This window comes from Nicotiana tabacum, chromosome 20, assembly GCF_000715075.1.
Source record: "Nicotiana tabacum cultivar K326 chromosome 20, ASM71507v2, whole genome shotgun sequence".
Lineage (NCBI taxonomy): Eukaryota > Viridiplantae > Streptophyta > Magnoliopsida > Solanales > Solanaceae > Nicotiana > Nicotiana tabacum.
The window spans coordinates 13927655-13947323 of record NC_134099.1 but is presented as its reverse complement, the minus strand read 5'-3'; the positions used below and the strand labels follow the sequence as shown (position 1 = coordinate 13947323).

Below are 19669 nucleotides of genomic sequence, written 5' to 3'. Positions count from 1 at the left end.
CTTTATTATATGAATTGGACTATTAGAATTAACTATGTGGCATACAAAGCCATTTTTTTGAGCTCTTTTTACGATTTGTTGAAAAATGCATCAATGCTTAAAAACTGTCATCAAGCTAACATTAATCACTAACATTTGAGAACTAACATTAGTTACTAACATTATTTGCATTGCTATTTAAAATGATGTTATTTGCTCAAGTGAACTTGCAATTTCAGAATTAGACCTATTAAACCAACATGCTGATTTCCATAAACTATTTGAACCTATTTTGTGACAAACTATTTGAAACTATTTCACGACTACTGAAAAAAAAATTAAATACAGTATATTTCATAACTAGTAATCACCAACTCAGATTAATTACAATTAATATTTCATGTTTGTAGAAATAGGTTCAATCAGTCCAGTTTATGCATTTCAAAGTCATTCCAATACATACTATGAAATATCAAGTGAACTACTGCTTATACATCAAATTAAACATAAAGAAACAATTATTTTCAGAAATCCATTCCAACAACTCTTTACTTCATTTCCTTTAAATTTGAGAGCTGTAGAACATGCACCTGGATAACGGAAATACAAGAAGATGAAGGAGCAGTCAGCAACAGTAATAACACAGCAACGCAGTGACAGAACAACCCAGTGGAAGATTAAAAAAAAGAAGAAGGAACCAGCAGAGTTCCAGCAACACCCAATGAAAACAGTAGCCAATAACCAATAGCAAACTCTGGAAGAACCAAGTGAAACCCCAGAAATACCAACCAGCAATACCAATGAAACAGCAACAGTACTAGTTCTGATATTCAGCAGTAAAAGAAAAGACTCACTTTTCAGTTTCTTAGCTCTCAAACACTGAACCTTTTAGGATTAAAAAAAAACCAGCCTGTTTTTTACTCTCAAATTACTGAACTTTTAAATGTTAAAAATCCAGCCTAGACTCTCTGAAAAAAAAGACTGAAAGAGAATTGATTTTTTCTCCTCCAAAAAACCAGCCCTTTTTTTGTCTTGAAATGACCCTATTTATAACCCAAAAACAGGTATCGACAACATCTTTTAATCAATCCTTTTTAAGCTTTTCATACCATTATGTTTTGTTCCCCACACTTGCATGCCTTGTTCCCCACTAGCAAATGTCTTGTTCCCCACTAGCAAATGTCTTGTCCCCCACTATGTATTAAACAATGCCTTATTTTAATATTATTAGTGCTTAGTGGACAGAGCACTCAAATTAATCATTTTTAAAACTTTAAATCCCAAAATGCCCCTGAAACTATTGAAATTACCATTTTACCCCATCAGCTATATCCAATCCTCCAAATCAATTAACCAAACTATAGCAGCTATAACCAATCTTAATTGAGAAATCCTAACAATTGACTAATTTAAACACATGAAACTAACTCCCAATCAATGACATTAAGATTCATCAAACTCAAATCACAATTTAAGCTTGAAACTCAATTCAGACCAAATATCATCAAAATAAAGATTCAGTGATTAAACTAACACACTTCTAGATTAAACCTAAACAAGAACAAATGAACATTGTCAACATACTGAATGAAAACAAACTGATTTCATATGCAAGAAATGATGAACAACGACAAGAAAAGAAACAACATAACATAACTAAGAAAAGATAGAAACTAGAACGAGGCAAGATAATTAAAACAAGCAAGAAGAACGACAGATTCATGAACTTGTACTGCTGCTCACTACGTTCAATCATGGAAACACGCAGCTCATTGATATCAGTTTAACCAAAAGACAAGATGAAAAGAAAAAAGGAAATGGACCTTCATTGTTGCCAAAAATGGATTTCCCAAGTGATTGAATACAGAAAACTCCTTGAGCAGAGCTGTACAGCAAAGGCAAACAAGGAACAAAAGCTTCAAGCTAATGTTCCAAGAAACTCGAGCAAATCGGGAACCAAGACCCCGCCGGAAACTCGAACTCGCAGACTGAAAATGAGTCATTTTTAAGGGAGGGTTTTGAAGGTTTTGAGCCCGAGTTTCATGGTTGCTCGAGCATGACGACTGACGGAGTGTTTGGTCGTTTCTGTGAAGGCTGCTGGTCGACGACTGTGGAGCTGGAGTTCGCGACTGGAGGGTGGCTATGGAGAAGGTGAGGCGGGCTGTTTCAGGTGGCGTTGGACATCGATGGAGAAGGCTGGAGCTCGCGACTGGAGGGTCGTTGGGCTGTGGGTTATTGACGGGAGGTGGCGTGTGGCAGTGGGCGTTGGTAGTAAAGCTGGCGTGAAACTGGTTATTCTTCGTTGGTTTTTGGAAGGGCCAAAGGTGGAAAGTTGTTGGTTAGTCGCCAGACTTGCTGCTGCGCGGGAGGCTGGTTGACGGAGAGATGGCGATAGGTGGTCGTTTGCTTGATGAGAGGAGGAGGGCAGCCATGGACGTGAGAGCTGGAGGGGTCATTTGGAGAAGGAGAAGAAGAGGGGGCGGGTGGTTTAGGTTTTTTTGTTAGGGGTTTGGAAATGAAATAAAGAAAGGGGGGGTGGTTGTTTGGGCTATGGGGCAGACCGGGTCGGGAATGGGGTATGAGCTGGGTATCCGGGTTTCAATTTCAAAGGGGAAGAAAAATTATTTGGACTTTAAATTGATTTGGCCCAAATATGACTTAACACTCTTTTATTTTGCCTTTCTTTTCTTAAACTAAAAATTCCAAAAATCCTAAATTAACTTATAGGACTAGATCAATTTACAAAAGTACTACTAACTTTTAATAACAATTAACATACACAATCAAATAAAATCACATAACTTGGACATGAAATGTTAAAAATGCAAAAAATACATTATTTTGTGATTTTCTTTCTCTTAAAAGCAAAACATGGTTCAATTAATTCTTAATTGCACAATTAAATCTTAAATGTGTATGCAACATATATTTTTATATTTTTAATTAATTAAAACAAACTAAACATTTACAGACAAAAATAATTATTCAAAATGTCACGCAAAGTTCTCACAATTGTACCCAAAGACAATTTGTTTTATTTTTCGATTTCTTTGGGAGTAGTTTTCGTGAAGCAAAAATCACGTGCTCACAACCATTATTTGTGATTGCACGTGGTTGATGCTCCAACTGGAGAATGTAATAGTCAGGTATAATTTCAGGGAAGCAAACCAAGTATCACACCTTTTAGCAAAGGAACTTCCAATCAGTCCAATCTAAACCAAGTCAAGAATTTTGCTCTTTCTCCTCCCTTTGTTGAAACTCAGTTTTTGGTGGCAAATAGAGGTGGAACTTCCTTTGTCAGACTACTTTGGGATAACATATATACTAAGTTGGCTGAACTTGACAATCATAATGTTGTAAGTGACATCTCTATGGCATGTAATGTGACTAGTTCGTAGTATTCATAATAAGTATTTCAATTTTTCAAAAAACAAAAAGTTTATTGTAGTAGTAATTATCTTACATATGCAGGTTTACAAATTAAAAAGCTCCAAAATCAGTTGAAGTTTTAATCTAAAATTGTAATCTTTAGAATTTAAGTTATGTATACTGAAAGTGAATTGTAACAAATTACTAAATTTATTGTTATTTTGATTAGATTACCAAGGGAGTAATAGTTATCGAGATATTTATCTATAACCTTTTAACATTGTGAGTATATAAAGTTGGAAGTCTATCTTCTTTTTAATCTCCCCCTTATAAGACTTCGGGCTATTTTCTTTCCAACATAATAAGGGTTTATTTTTTTTTCTTGGGGTTAAATTAAAAAAACAAAAAAGAACACATCTTTTGAAATAACAATTTCAAAAGGAACAAATTGAAACACTACAAAAACTACAAGGACCAACTTGACATTAACTCTATAAAACTTCACACCAGTCTCGCCGCCGGTGATTTCAATTCGCCGGAACCACCGCCACCTTCGCCATTAACATGGCTTACTCAGTCTTCATCTCAATCAAAAAGACCAAAGTGCCCTTTTCACTAACCTTATTCTCCATTGCTAAAAAATCTTCCCTTTTCTCCACACTATGCAACAAAAACCATCACCAAACTAGTACTTCTACTACTCCACCAGTGGCAAAGAAAGTGCCTTTTACAGTTTCTGCACATGGGGTTACGTGGAATGATCCCTACCGTTGGATGAACAAAACAAACGACCCTGATTTTATCAACTACCTTCAGCAAGAAAATTCATATGCTGAGAATTTCATGAAGGATACTGAGGAAATGCAAAAGGTTTTGTTTCCTGAGATGATTAGTAGAATGCCTTCCAAGATTTCTACCCCACCTGAATTATGGGGTCCTTGGTTTGTCTATAAAAACTTAGCTTTTCACTTTGTTCATATGCATGATTTGATAAAATAATGTGGAAAAAAATGTTGGAACTGATTTTTGTTTTAAATTGTTGGAACAAGTTTAAATAATAGTTTGGAATGTTATAGAAAAAAAGCAGATAATTTGTGTGAAAATAAAGCAAATTAGAGTTAGATATTAATAAAATTTGAGAGGAAAAGTTTGAACATTTCATTTTCACTTCTATCAGAAAATGTTTCCACTTTTGGTTACTTCGAAAACTTGGCCTTTCTGAGCCTGCTCACATTTCCTGTTTCACGCTTGGATAAAATGAGGAGGGTTCAGGTGGGTTGACGTCCAACGTTAAACTTGTCATTTCACAATGAATCCTCATAATACAGAAATCTGTATTGGTGATACTAACTAGAAGACTAGTGCTTATTGGAAGACTGTTAGCATGTTACAGATATAATCACTTGAGTATATTAGAGAACTCCTAGTGGTAGACGATCCTCAAGTGTGGAGTACTGAAATATCATGGACCCAAATAGTGCATTTATGATATTGAGGATTTACACAGCCGACCACAACTAGCTTGGGTTGAGGCATCGTAATAGTAGTAGTTCTTGTTGTTATGTTTGCTTTAAAATATAATATCCTTCATTTGCTCCTTCAATAAGTACGAAGGAATTCAAAATGTCAACTTTTTCACAAGGGTCAAATTAAGACAATAAATGGAAGAAATGAGTCATCATTTTGGTAGAAACTAGAAAATAAACCAAGTTGACCAAAACGAGATGAAGTGAGTATTATTTTTCTATGTGAATCTGCAAAAGAATTGCACATCTACATTTAGGTCCATGTAACGTCAATTCCACAATATACAGTCTATTAGGTCTGTGATTGCTTGATTGCTGGGTTATGTAGTAGAAAGAGCCTAATATGATAAAGAGTTCATGTACCTGTTCAAGCCTAATCTCTGTCTATGTGACCTATGGGTCACGGATTCGAGTTGAATCAGCCATTGATACTTGCATCAAGGTAGGCTGCTTACATTACACTTTTTGGGGTGCCGCCGCCTTTCTGTGGACCCTCCTTGAATGCACGATGCTTTATGCACCAGGCTGCCCTTTATTTTGTGCAACTGTTGTGTATACTAAGGGGTTGTTAAAAAATGTCTTTGTACTACTGTACTGAATATTCTGAAGAATTCATAAGGTTTTTTTGTCGTATGATCTCAACGCTACAGGCTACATTTGGTTTAGCATATGCTTTGGTATGTCAACTGGTTCTAATTCTGTTTTGAAAATCTACTTGCTACAAAATGTCTTTCTTTGTTGGTTGATTATTGGTATGTTTTGAGTTGTTAACAGGTTATACTACCAGTACATTCCAGAAGGGAAGGAATTTCCCGTATTATGTAGGAAATTGGCTGCTGAGAGCAAAGGTTGGATGAAGAGCGTATCCAATTATGTGATTGGAGTTTCTAAGAAGGAACAAGTACTGCTAGACTGGAATGAAATTGCGGAAAGATATGGTATATGATTCTCGTATTATTCCTTTAACAAGCCTTTTTTGCTCTTCTTTTTCTTTTTCAAGCACTTGTTATAATCGATTTCCCCTCCTAATGTGTTTTAGTGCATTCATGTCATTTTCTTCCCATCGGGCATTTTTTCGTTTTTTTCTTTTGTGAAATTGGAAGATATTTTATGATTCCAAGGTGTTAAAGCTCCTAATCAAACAATTTAGGTAAAAGAAAAAACTTTTCTTCGAGGATTGTATGAGATGGCTCTAAATCTTCATTTCCTATCGCTTTTGGTATGTCATTAAAGCAGGCTCAGAGTTGTTTCCCGTTTCTTGAGCATGATTGAAGGTCAATATAAATTATTGACGGGCATGCATGTGTTAGTTTGAGGAATGAATCCACTCTAATAGTATATCCATATCATCATGTTGAGGTTTACAGGATAATAAAGGGTTAAAATACCAACAGAAATGAAGGAGAATATTCTTATAGGTTTCACGATATGCGTTCAGGTCATAGGTCATTGTTTTAGGTTTTGTAAGATTTAATGAAAGTGTTTCCGTTATGTTTTGATTTGTTCTTGTTTTCATAGGATATGTTCATGTGGGTACATGTCGAGTGTCTCCAGACCACAATTATCTTGCTTACACAGTTGATGTTACTGGTAGTGAGCAGTTTGTGCTTCAGATTAAAGAACTTCGGAATGACCGTGTTCTGCCAACCCTAGAAGTTGAAGGGGTTGTTAGCCTGGAATGGGCTCAAGATTCTTGTACTTTCTTCTATACATTATCCGACCAGAACCAACGTCCTTACAGGCAATTCTCTATACTAGTTTGATTACTATTTAAATTGGATATCCGAATGCGTTATTAGTCTAACATTATGTGTCTAGGGTACATTGCGTAAAACTGGGATCAGATTCTGTGCATGATGTCCCATTGTTTGTAGAAAATGATTCCAGTTTCTGTGTGGACATAGCAAGTACAAAGGATGGAAAGTTTATTACTGTGAATTCTAATTCAAGAACTTCATCTGAGGCAAGAATTATACCTCTATCTCAGCATAGATACTTCTTTTTATTGGTGAAGAATTATTTTTTGATTCTCTTCATTGTCTTATTGCAGGTTTATGTCATCAATGCAGCCAATCTGCAGACTGGAATTCAAAGATTTTGTAAGCGTGTGTCTGGTGTACAATATTTTCTTGAACATCATCATGGATTTTTCTATGTTCTCACAAATTCTCATAATGTTGGTGAGGAATCACCTTCTAGTGGAGAGTATTATTTGGCTAGATGCCCTGTTGAGAACTTGCAGTCAACATGTTTGCAGGTATATTGTCTTCCTTCAAATATTGATTCCTTAAGGGGTTGCTGCTGATGATAAAACATTTATACACACATGAATATAAAGCTCTCAAATTGTTCTCCAAAAGCATTCTATTTATTGAATATTTCTTTTTGACTTTTCTTTCATATGGCTTTTAAGCTAATTAAGGATTTGTACATTTGCTTTGTACCTCACTCTAGCTAGTCGTTTTGGTTTTGATATGAGGTTACATGCTCGTTATCTCATATCTGCCAGCATAATTATGATATGTTGGTTATTTTGCTGCCTAATAAATATTTCACATAGTATTTGCTGTCAGCTTGATCACCTAACTCCTCTACCTGGGCAAGTGCAAAATTGGAATTGCATAAACACATACTTGTGATTCAAAAACATTTATTTTCAGTTTTTGGTTTTTTTATCATCTGCAAGCTTTGTCTGCAGAATATTATAGTACCCAGTGGAGACATTTTCATCCAAGATATGGACATGTTTAATGAACATTTGGTGCTTTTTCTCAACAAAGAGGGTTCCTCATCGATATGTTCTGTTGATATGCGAACGATCATCAATTGTGAGGTATAATCTTAAAACTTAAAATAGTCGTGATTGTTGAGTGTGGAAGGCTAAATTAGTAAATCAGTTTCTGATTTTGTATTAAACTTATCTCCTATTCCTTAGTTTCTTTTCCTTGCTATGTCGCAGGAGGAAGCATAATCATCTCTCAATTATCATTATCTGTGTAAAGTTGACCAATACCAATGTTTCTTACTATCTTCCTGTTGCGCAGGAACAAATGAAGATTGATGAACTTAACCCATGGTTCTTTCCTCTTCCCTCTGATATGTGTGCAATAACTCCAGGATCAAATCATGATTTCACACGATCTGTATATCGCGCTGTTGTTTCTTCCCCAGTGGTAATGCCTGACAACCTTTTTTCCCCCTTTCCCAGTGGTAATACTGTCAATTCTTCAAATGATCTGCATCCTTTTGGTTGTCTTATTGTTGCTTTACAATTTTAGCTTAGATCTCTGCATAGTATGAAAATTCAGCCTGTTTCCCTATACTGAAATTATTCTTATACTAATTTGTTGTTTTTCTTTGAGAAAAAAAAACACTTAAGCCTCAATCCCGAACTAGTCAGATTAAAGGAGTCAGTAAGCATCATGAAAATTATGAAATTTCCATTAGAAATAAACAGATTTGGGTTCTAACCGAGTACAAAGTTCCTAGAATCCCAGTTTTTATGGTCCTGTTCTCATTATTAAAACTCTCTCAGTTGAAGTCTATAACAACGATTTGCTTCTTATATGCTTCATAGAGATAATTGGATTTGACTTCTATTTCTACTGTAACATGTGTCTACCTGTAGGCCAAGGACCAATATAATATGCTTCTTATGTTTCTCTTTTGGAATACAGATGCCTGATGTTATTGTTGACTATGATATGTCAAGAAGAATGTTCTCTGTCATTCATCAAGAAGAAGTAATTGATGTCTCCCACGATACTAAGTGCCACTCAAACAATGAAGAGAGAAGCAGAAATGAGCTTCTCGGCATCCCTTTAAAGAAGGAAAGATACATTCAGATTAATGAAGTACAGAGATGGAGTGACTTTGCTGAGATTTATTCCTGTGAAGAAAAGGAAGTGATATCGCATGATGGTGCAAGGATTCCTATAACTATTCTGTTCTCTCGTAAAGCACATAAGAAGGATCAGTCTCCTGGGATTCTACATGGATATGGAGCATATGGTGAAGTTTTAGACAAAAGCTGGTGTGGGGACCGCCTGAGCTTACTTGATCGTGGTTGGCTGATTGCATTTGCTGATGTAAGGTACAACTTTCTTTTATTATTAGTTGGATTTTGATAAATCTTTCCTCCAAGCTGCTAACCTGTCTCTCGGAACTCCTTACTGTCCGTCCTCCCAAAGCAAAGCAAAGCAAAGGAAAGAAGAAGAAAGAGGACAACAAGAAAAGAAAAGGAATCCAAAGGAAACTATCGATTTTGATGCATTTGTAGTGGTTGTGTTATTTTGGTAACTTATGCAGTGTCCAATAGCTTTTCACTGATTTGCTCAATGCAATAGAAGTGATAAAACTTTTGTGATTTTGTTTGCCTTGAACTGTTACTTATCCATCCACGAACTCTAGTGATGAGAAGAAAAAAACAGAAGTTCTTACACTCCAGCTTGGTCACTCTCTCGCTGAGTTCCATTAGTTGCTGTCAGTTTCTCTCTTTCCAAATGCATGTAATAGTGCATTAATATAAGTTACCAAATTACTGCGTAGACTCCTGAAAGCATTATTGTCGCTTGTGATTTCTTGTAACAGAATACTTAGGTGATACATTTTACTTTTGCAGGGGTGGTGGTGGTCCAGATCCTTCGTGGCACAAATCTGGGAGTGGAATGAGCAAGTTGAACTCTATAAATGATTTCATATCATGCGGAGAATACCTTGTCAGTGAGGGTTATGTCCACAAACATCAGCTGGGAGCTATTGGTGTAAGTGCTGGAAGTCTTCTTGTTGCGGCAGCAATTAACATGCACCCTGAACTCTTTCGAGCTGCAATTCTGAAGGTAAGCACCAATTTGGGAATCCTTTGGTTTCTTTCATATCTCTATAGATTTGGTGAATTGGATTCATAATGCATATTATGGTTTGATTTGGTCTCTGTATATATATCATCTTTAGCGGGAAAGGAAACAAGAGGTCTAATTACCATGGTTTGGAATCATATATGCTAGATGCAGGCTGCTTCTCTTTTAAGTTACTCTCGAGCTAAGAATGTTTAGTTCTTTAGAGAACTCTCTTTAAACCTGAAATGCTGCTGATTCTGAGGGTCAACAGTTACGTTAAAGAGACTTTGGTATTGACATGGCCAAATGAATGTAAATTGTGATACTTTTTTTCTACGATAACTATCCATGAGCAGGACAACGAATATGTACTGCTGTCAAATCCCCTTAGGATAAGGAACATGTATCGCTGTCAAATCCCCCTACGTTGATCATTCCCATCTGTCACGTCGCATTTCTCAACTTAGTTTACTTTCTCTTCACAAGAAAGTTACAATAATGAACTGTACCTATATGTTCTCAAATCTAATTTGGATGTTTTTGTGAGTCTGCAAATTGATATAATACCTCAGGGTTGCTTCTTGGAAACTCAACTATGATACAGTGGGATGGTAGGAAGTGTCTTATTTTTTGTTTGATGCTGATGTAATGTAGATGCTCATGTATGTAATGTTTGTTACAGGTTCCTTTTCTTGATGTGTGCAGTAGCTTGTTGGATCCCACCTTGCCTCTCACTGTTTTAGACTACGAAGAATTCGGCAATCCTCAACTACGGGCCCACTTTGACTATATTTTGAAGTATTCTCCTTATGACAATATTCCTGAAGGAGTTTGTTGTCCGCCAATGCTTGTGAAAGCTTCATTGAATGACTCCAGGTAATTTTGTTCTCATGTACGCCAATAAGGATAACTCTCTTATCCAAATTAGCATGTACATTATATGTACGTTTTACTTGCGTCTGTTAGATGGTGTGGCTGAAGTGCTAAAGCATTTTCAGCTAACCAAGACTCTGACTTTGGTCATATTATGTATTTATGCAGAGTTGGCGTTTGGGAAGCTGCAAAGTGGGTTGCCAAGATACGAGATAAAACATGCACTAGGTGTTCCTCTGCGGTCATACTTCAGACAAACATGAGTGGAGGACATTTTGGTGAAGGTGGTCGTTTTGGCCAATGCGAGGAAGCAGCTTATGAATACGCTTTTCTGATGAAAGTCCTTGGGAAATCTTGAACCAAAATGTGCAGCTTCTGGATTTTGATGATGGCGGGTTGGTCTAGTGCTGTTCTCCTAATGACAGAGGGGCTAGCTGGAAAATGTTGGCCAGCTGAAGCTCTAAATAAACCAAATGCACTCGGAAACTCCTGCTGGTATGAGCAAGAAATAAATATGAATTAAGCAAACTCCTTTTAGCCAAATCGATTAATGTGCCTTTCTTTATGCTAGTTGCAGAATGGCGTGACTCGGAGAAAAAGAGCTGGAGACGCCAGAGATTGACTGCTGCCATTGTCGAGTTTAAGAGGGATCTAGATTTGCTGTTCAAAGTCTTAACGCACACCGTGGTTACAAGTCAATGTTGAAATTGACTCTGAAGAAGTACCTTATGTTGCAAGTCATAAGTCATAACCATGCAAGTCTTTGGACCTGTAAGTTCAATAATACATCAGGGCAGGGGCAGATCTACCGTATAGGTATGAGTTCACATGAATCCAGTAGCTTTTGCCTAGACTCATAATATGTATTAAGAAATCCACTAATATCTACAAATATTCTGTGAACCCAATTATTGTTGTATATTAATTTGAGGTTATTGTAGAAACCCATAAATTTCAAATCCTGAATCACCCTTTTGTTATAAAACTGAAAGTGGACTGAATTTCTGTTGAATATTTAGGTTTCTACTATAAGACATGTTTTCACTTGACATATATAAATGCTATTTTCACTAACACAACACTTATTAGTCCAAACAGTAATCAAACTGCCATTTTGCCCTTTGAACACTTGTATTATGTGAAAATATGTTAGGGAGCATTGGAGCAACGGTAAAATTGTCTTCGTGTGGCCTAGGTCATCGGTTCAAGCCGTGGAATCATTCACTAGGGTAGGTTGCCTACATCACACCCCTTTGGAGTGCGGACCTTTCCCGGACCCTGTATAAATACGGGATGCTTCGTGCACCGGGTTGTCCCCTTTTTATATATGCGAAAGTAGAAATTACATAACAAAAAATTGTGAGAATTAGTTCTTTTGGAATTAAAAAAAATTCCTCTTCTTTTCCCTAGTTTACATTGTCAAGTTCCTTTTTTATGCATTAAAAAAATGAATGAAAGTTAATATGACAAAAAGAAAAGAACAAATTGCAGAACCGAAGTAATAACAGATAATACATCTTTTAGTTGACTGAAAAAGCCAATGGCAGTATTTTATTTGGGTGAAAATCCTTTCTCTCCTCCACTATAGAATCATACTAATAATTTCTTTAAGAAAAAAATAGGAATCGAACTCAAATGTTGAAAATTTGCGGCTAAAAACCTAGTAAGAATCCAAAGTGAAACCTGGCTAAAATCCTATTAGCACTTATAATTTGTTTTCAATAAAGTTAACCAAATACTAGTAGAATTAGAAAAGGACCACCTAAACCAACCCAAATACCGGGGAAACAATGGTATATTACTCTTTATTTATTTTAGGCATAAACAACAAACAAAGGAATAATTGTACTAGGTTTATTTTGTTCTTGAGCTGAGGGTCTTTCGGAAACAGATTCTTCATAAGGTAGGGGAGTAGGGGAGAGTAAGGTCTGCGTAAATAGTAACCTCCCCAGACCCTACTGTTGTTGTTGTTTTTGTGTTCATTATTACTACCGAAAACCCCCCCATTCCAACGATGAGAAGCATGGGTTTGCACTTCAATTTGTAGATGACATAGTATTTGATATATTGTCATGGCTTCCTGCCAAGTCTCTAATGCGATTCAAGTGCGTTTCTAAAGCTTGGGAAACTTTGATACGACATCCCAACTTTGCCAAGTTGCATAATACTCGTTCTCAATCCCGTCCCTCAGCCACCCACCTGCTCTTTGATCTGAAAAGACGTACCTTCCAACTACAGTCACAACTAGAGGGAATTTCTTTACAACTCGCACCTCATCATTATTATTCTGACTCAAGATCTAAGATCACTACCTGCTCAAATCATTGCAATGGCCTTGTTTGTGTTTATAGCTATCAAACTACTCAAGTTTACTTATACAATGTAACCACAGGGGAGATAAAACAATTCTCTTTGAGTCAGGAAAGTCACATGCAATATCCCGGCATTCCTGTTTTGTTTCTGGGATTTGATCCGGTCACAGAAAATTACAAAGTACTTCATGTTATTTTTCCCTACGAAAAACGACAAACGATCAAGATTCTAACTCTAGGAACCAACAAATAATTCCTGAAAAGTCTTCTGACTCATATTTTTCTAAGGAATGTATTTTTCTCAATGGGTTTCTTTATTGGACTAATTTCTATCCTATCAACTACTTCAATTTCAGAGAGGAGAAGTTTGGAATTCTTTCACCCCCAAAAGAAAGGATTTATCATTTCAATGAGGTGAGTAAAATCCAAACTGCATTGTGTGGAAAGCTGGTTTTGTTTTGGAATAAAGGCTATTCGGTATACGATGAGGTAAATAAGGTTTCTATGGATTTTAACTTTAATCCCAAATTGGAGAAGGTTGCCTTGTTTGAAGCGGAAAGGATTGGCAACACAAGGTTTGTAGATGTTTTAGCAACAGGGAGCCTTAACTTTATTAATGCCCCAGTTTCCTTGGTGTTCCCCAATCATTTTAGGTTAAGTTATGTTAGCAGTTTTGTTGAGAACATTATTCCATTAACATTTATTGAGGTTTAGTTTGAATTTTCTAGTTTTGAACTAAACATTGCTAGGTAGGTTAGGAGGTAGTTGAATATTTTTCTACTTCGTTCCGGTGCACCGGGCCTTATTTACTGGTTATTATTATTGCATATCAAATATTTTCTGGTTCTTATAATGCTGTTATTATTTCTATAGTTTTGGTTGATTGTATTGATATATTATCTTTTTCGTCTTTTTCGTTTTCTTGAGCCGAGGGTCTATCGGAAACAGCCTCTCTATTCCATCGGAATAGGGGTAAGGTCTGGGTACACACTACCCTCCCCAGACCCTTTACCTATGGAATTTTACTGTGTTGTTGTTGTTGTCTACCAATTCACGGATTGTGCATTGTTATTAGATTTTACTTTCAACCAATTTTGATTTGATATTTATATACATTAGATTATATACCTAAAATTATTAGCTTAGCAAGCAAGATACATGGTCTAAAACAAGAAATTTATAGCAGAATGTTGCAACATGTGCTTCTCTATATATAAATTAAATTGTTAACCTCAGAGACTCGGAACATGTTGAATTAGTTTTTAACTAGAGACATAAGGAATGACACCAAAAGAAAGGTAAAAAGAAAGAGGAAAAGGAAAGGAAAAATATCAGAAGAAATCATTGCTAACATTAGGATGCGATAAAAACAGATGGGATGAACTCAACTGATTTTGGAGGCAGAAGTGACGCAAACTTGAGTTGATTTGACTTGGTATCGCACCATGCTATAGTTGTATTAATATCTTCAGCCTCTTTTGAGCTTGGTCCAACTCTTCATCGTTGTTTGTATTCCAAAATTGCTTATCCTGGATTGAAATGTCTATTGTGTTGGTGAACTAAATACTGTGAATTTCCAAATGTTAACCTGGGAATCTCATTATACTAAAGGAAAAAGGTTAGGTGCATGTTTTGAATATTCTTGTGGTTACTGACTATAATTGAGAAAAGCTTTTAAATTTTGACTTGTAACACATAGTATATGAACTTTTATAATTAACTTGTTTGATAACTTGGGTAAATGTCTAGGAGAAATATCAGTTTCCCGTGCCACAAGGCCAGAGTTTTGAGCAACTGTTTCTTCCTCTTCATCTCACTCTAAAGCGAAGAAAAGCTATTCTTGGTATGAGATAACTCAATATAGCTATATCACTCGAGTCACACCACCCTTAAATTGCAATTGATTTCTAACTACGATAGGAGAAAGAGTAGCACCCTGCAATATCAAATTATCAAGAAAATTCGGACTAACCTATGTAGTTGTATGAAATAGATGACATTTTGTAGAATGACACATAAAAAACTAGCATATTTAGTGACACTTATTTTATTTGATATAAGAAAAATACTACTATAAGATGACTTTGAAGAGGCTTCAAGAAAAGTACATATTTATTGACACAACAAAAGTCGCATGCCAGTGCTACTTACAACCAGAACTCCATGGCTTTACCTTACAGACATAACATAATTGAGGAAAGGCTTCAAACTTTCCATAGGAATATGATCTAGAAGAAGATTAACACGCTGCAACAGACAACCAAACTTTGAAGAACGAAAAAAACAAGCACAGTTGCAAATCTCGTTGCAAGCACAGGCATGTAAAGTAAAAGCATAAAGCACAGTAATGAATAAGTTGAAGAAACCATATATCCACATTTGTTTATATCCCCAACTGATGTTTAGACATCTCTCAATGTTATAGAATCAGGCAAAACACAACATTATACTAGTGCATCAACACTTGCTTCTGCCAATTCATATCAAATTCCAAAACATTTGTTCAATAGGGTAACAGTCTGACAAAAGACCTGTGAAGATCAGAAAGGACCGAGATTTGGACGCTTATCCAACTTATATACAACTTCTGCTTTAGGTGATGCCCGCTTAAGTTTTGTCAGCTCAGCAAGTATTTTGACTGTTGCAGATTCTTCAACGAGACATGGCTCGATTAGCATTCTCACAAGCCTGGGAGACTTGGCCAACAGAAGCTTCATAAGCTGCATTTCAGGGATTGTGCCGTTAGTTTGTATTAGCTTAACTTCCCTGAGGTGATTAAATGTCACATCTGAGAAGCTTTCCACATCAAGAGATTCCAGAGCCGGTATATCATTGTCATCACTAGCCTCCACCTAAGAAAGATGAACCAAAACTTAACTCTCTGAGCTTAATGATGATTTAAGGAGCATGAAAATAAGAAATCCACTACATAAAAAAGAGAGAAAAGAGAACCTTCATTTCCATATACTGTAAATATGGGAAGCTTCTTATCAAGCAAAGAGCACATGAAACCTCACCCAAGTCAGACAGATAAATACTAGATATACAAAGATGTTTGACACAATTAAGATTAAACGGAAGCCTTGTCGGTATTTCACCTGCTCCTGCAACAAAGGACTAGAAAGAGCCAAAAAATCAGAATGACTCGACGCCCAAAGGATGCTCCATGATTGAAAATGCATCACAATGAAGGCATGAAGCAACATTTACCATGTCATTCAAGTGAAGATGCTCGAGAGCAGAAAAAGACTCAAATAACTTGACGATATTACAGTTTCCTGCTGCCACATGATATTCCCTATGCGAAAGTGAAAATTTTGCCAGAAGAGGAACATTTTTTAAAAAGACAGATCTTATATTGCCTGTGTAGTCAAAGGATCTCAGGACGGGAGCACTAATTTTGATGACGTTGCTTAAAGCACCTGAGATATGCAGCACTAACTGCTCAAGTAACGGGGATCGAGAGATTAAACGTTCAAGCAACATGGAAGATATTGTAACATCTCGTAGTTCTAGGCTGATTAACCAATCAAACCCTTTAAAGTGTGGTGGATGATGTATTGAGCAATTATGGAGAGTCAGATGCCTCAACTGGAAACATGTGAAAAACAATGGCGGCAACTCGTACGAGCTACCCCTGATTGGAAGTCTAAGAACAAGATGTTGAATGCCATTTCTACTAAGGAAATTTATCAAGCTGTCAATATTAGAACATCGGTCCAAATAAGGAATGCAGAGGCTAAATTTTTTAACTGGTCCTGCATGATAGACTAAAATGTGGCTGACAATCTCTGAAAAGTTACTTGTAAGGTCTGTTATATTCTCTTCTTTTTTCCAAAGTGTGTGCTCAAGCGTCAATTGTGGAAGTCTACGCCATTTATATCTCCATCTCTTTGACAAGATGCTAGTCCTCACAGCATCTCTCAAAGGCAAACACATAAGAATTTCATCAATTACTTTGCGAGGAAGGTTGCTAAGTATATCAGGAGGTAAAGTTCGATAGCGATACTGCCTTTTGCCCGTAGGATACATCATATAATATATACGTCAATAAGAACCTGCACAAAATAAACAAGAGCACAAAGATGAGGAAGAATAGAACCGAGAACCACATTTCCTATTGCTTCTGTTAAGCTTACAAACTGACATCGAAAGCTACACAACAAGGCGACATCAAAAAAAGTCCAATAATTGGTTAATTTAAACTTAGAAAATTAGCTATTTAAGCTTAGGCTAGACTTGACATCAAACTAGTAGCCTAAATAAACTTAATACCCTTTTCCCCCAAAATCTGCATAACCCTAACCTTCAGTGACAATTAGTAGATACAACGGAAAATGAGAAATCATGTCTCTATATAACAATAATCATCAAGAAGAACCTGTACAAAATAAACAAGAGTACAAAGATGAGGAAGAATAGAACCTAGAAGCACATTTCCTATTGCTTCTATTAAGCTTATCAAACTGAAATCGAAAGCTACACAACAAGGCGACATCAAAAAAAGTCCAATAATTGGTTAATTTAAACTTAGAAAATTAGCTATTTAAGCTTAGGTTAGACTTGACATCAAACTAGTAGCCTAAATAAACTTAATACCTTCTTCCCCCAAAATATGCATAACCCTAGCCTTCAGTGGCAATTTGTAAATACAACAGAAAATGAAAAATCATGTCTCTATATAACAATAATAGTCAATAAGAACCTGTACAAAATAAACAAGAGGACAAAGATGAGGAAAAATAGAACCGAGAACCACATTTCCTACTGCTTCAATTAAGCTTATCAAACTAGCAGCGAAAGCTACACAATGAGGAGACATCAAAAAAGGTCCAATAATTGATTATTTAAACTTAGAAAATTAGCTATTTAAGTAGATTTGACATCAAGCTAGTAGCCTAAATATGCTTAATACCTTTCCCCCCCAAAATTTGCATAACTCTAACCTTTAGTGGCAATTTGTAAATACAACGGAAAATAAAAAATCATGTCTCTATATAACAATAATCGTCAATAAGAACCTGTACAAAATAAACAAGAGTACAAATATGAGGGAGAATAGAACCGAGAACCACATTTCATATGACATCAAAAAGCTACACAATGAAGAGACATCAAAAAAAGGTCCAATAATTGGTTAATTTAAACTCAAAAAATTAGCTATTTAAGTAGATTTGACATCAAGCTAGTAGCCTAAATAAGCTTAATACCTTTTTCCCCCAAAATTTGCATAACCCTAACCTTCATTTGCAATTTGTAAATACAACGGAAAATGAAAAACCATGTCTCTATATTGCTGCAATAAACACAAATTGCAGTTACTACTAGAGCCTTAGTTTCCAATACTATCATCAAAAAGAAGACAGAATCTTTGTTTCTAAAACTAACATCTTACAGAAGAGAATGACATGATTAAAAGAAAAAAGAAGAAGAAAACGATGACGAGAAGCAAATATTAAGCTTACCAATGATGGAAATAGCTTTTCTCTGTGGGAGCTTATGCTTTTGGGAACTATACTTGCTTCTTCACTCCAAAATAACAAAAGAAACGTTTTAGCCCCCACCCCCAACCAACCAACAAAGAATGATGATTAGCATTTTACCTTATTTAATATATGCAAATTATTGGATTAATTTCACACCTGGAAGTCACTAAACTTTTCGTTTGTTACAGTAAAGGCACAATACTACTTTTCCTATCATTAAAATCACTAAACTTTACCCTGATATTAGTAAATTTACAAAATAATATTTTGTATCATTAAAATTTGTTAATTTCTTAAAAGTGTTCTCTCCGTTCACTTTTACTTGTTGACTTTGGACTTTTTATGTCCCTTAAGAAATAATAATTGTAGCATATATTTTACCATATAACCCCTAATAATGATAGCATTTCAAAAAGTCTTGAGAAATAATTTTGAAAATAAGCAATTAAGGAAAAAAAAATTATCTTTCTTTTGATTTAATATAATGTACAAGTAAAAGTGAAAATATATTTTTAGTATAGTCGACAAGTAAAAGTGAACGAAGGGAGTATAATTTATCGAAAAGTCAAATTTCCGGCGTTGGAAAATGACTTTCTCCACCTTTAACTATGTGTTGATTTTTTCCCCGCAAACATGGAGTATGAAATGCATGCAATAAGGGAAAATGACATCATATAGCCGTTCAAAAAATAATAGTCGAAAAATATATTTTTTGTATATATATATATATATTTCTGTATGTAATAAATAAAAAATTTACAAATTTTATATACTTTCATGGCTATCGAATATAAATAATTTCGGATATGGGCTAAAAGTGATTTTTACCCGTGTAATAATTGTCTCTATTCCTATTGTTAATGACTTTAAAAGAAAATTGGTACACATGCACCATCTCAAATTAATTGACTCCTTTTTTTTTTTTTAAATGTAAGCTACTTCTAACTTGTTATTTTACACTTACCAATAGTTTTACGTTATTAGATTACCAATAAAAGGTACTTCGGGACCCGTTCATAATTTCATATCCAAAGAATATTCATACTCTTAATTGTGGACTTAAATTGGAAGGAAAGAGCTACCTTTTTTTTAAATTTTTTATGGAAGGAGTACTAATTTTAACACTTACATTACTCTTCATTCGCTGTTAGGATATAAGTTCTACAGAAATTAATACTTACTCTAATTAATACTATATTTTCAATGGTATTTGGTTGTTTATTCATTTTCCATGCCTTCCTATTTCCGTGGACCGTGATTTGAAACACTGAGATACATCTTGAATA

At 35.5% G+C, this 19669-nt stretch overlaps 2 protein-coding genes across 7 annotated transcripts; one reads left to right on the top strand and one right to left on the bottom strand.

Moving 5' to 3' along the window:
* Nucleotides 1-3665: 3665 nt before the first annotated feature.
* On the top strand, nt 3666-13745 carry LOC107800641 (uncharacterized). Of its 5 annotated transcripts, XM_016623853.2 has the most exons (13): nt 3666-4289; nt 5649-5812; nt 6393-6615; nt 6693-6837; nt 6925-7131; nt 7573-7707; nt 7919-8047; nt 8552-8967; nt 9496-9712; nt 10395-10588; nt 10754-11080; nt 11157-11401; nt 13254-13745. In XM_016623853.2, the coding sequence occupies exons 1-11, from the start codon at nt 3913-3915 to the stop codon at nt 10941-10943; spliced, it is 2397 nt and encodes a 798-aa protein (XP_016479339.1). In that variant the 5' UTR covers nt 3666-3912; the 3' UTR covers nt 10944-11080; nt 11157-11401; nt 13254-13745. The 5 variants fall into 5 exon arrangements, with proteins under 5 accessions (XP_016479339.1, XP_016479341.1, XP_016479338.1 ...); XM_016623855.2 differs by lacking the exon at nt 13254-13745 and having other exon boundaries at nt 10418-10588; nt 11157-11567; XM_016623852.2 differs by lacking the exon at nt 13254-13745 and having other exon boundaries at nt 11157-11567.
* Nucleotides 13746-15219: 1474 nt separating this feature from the next.
* LOC107800642 (F-box/FBD/LRR-repeat protein At1g13570) lies at nt 15220-18483 on the bottom strand. Of its 2 annotated transcripts, XM_016623858.2 has the most exons (5): nt 18363-18469; nt 18108-18193; nt 16108-16955; nt 15850-16014; nt 15220-15749 (listed from the first exon to the last, which is right to left on the bottom strand). In XM_016623858.2, exons 3-5 carry the CDS (start codon nt 16930-16932, stop codon nt 15438-15440), a joined length of 1302 nt encoding a protein of 433 aa, XP_016479344.1. In that variant the 5' UTR covers nt 16933-16955; nt 18108-18193; nt 18363-18469; the 3' UTR covers nt 15220-15437. The 2 variants fall into 2 exon arrangements, with proteins under 2 accessions (XP_016479344.1, XP_016479343.1); XM_016623857.2 differs by lacking the exon at nt 18108-18193 and having other exon boundaries at nt 18363-18483.
* Nucleotides 18484-19669: the final 1186 nt, after the last annotated feature.

Bases quoted from the DNA above. Each gene is read 5' to 3' on its own strand.
- LOC107800641 (XM_016623853.2), top strand. From the start codon at position 3,913: ATGGCTTACTCAGTCTTCATCTCAATCAAAAAGACCAAAGTGCCCTTT. The intron at 7,132-7,572 runs GTATATTGTCTT...CTTTGTCTGCAG, and splicing joins TGCAGTCAACATGTTTGCAG to AATATTATAGTACCCAGTGG. The intron at 8,968-9,495 runs GTACAACTTTCT...TTACTTTTGCAG, and splicing joins ATTGCATTTGCTGATGTAAG to GGGTGGTGGTGGTCCAGATC.
- LOC107800642 (XM_016623857.2), bottom strand. From the start codon at position 16,932: ATGATGTATCCTACGGGCAAAAGGCAGTATCGCTATCGAACTTTACCT. The intron at 16,015-16,107 runs GTAAATGTTGCT...GGCTCTTTCTAG, and splicing joins ATCTTCACTTGAATGACATG to TCCTTTGTTGCAGGAGCAGG. The intron at 15,750-15,849 runs GTTCTCTTTTCT...CATCTTTCTTAG, and splicing joins TACAGTATATGGAAATGAAG to GTGGAGGCTAGTGATGACAA.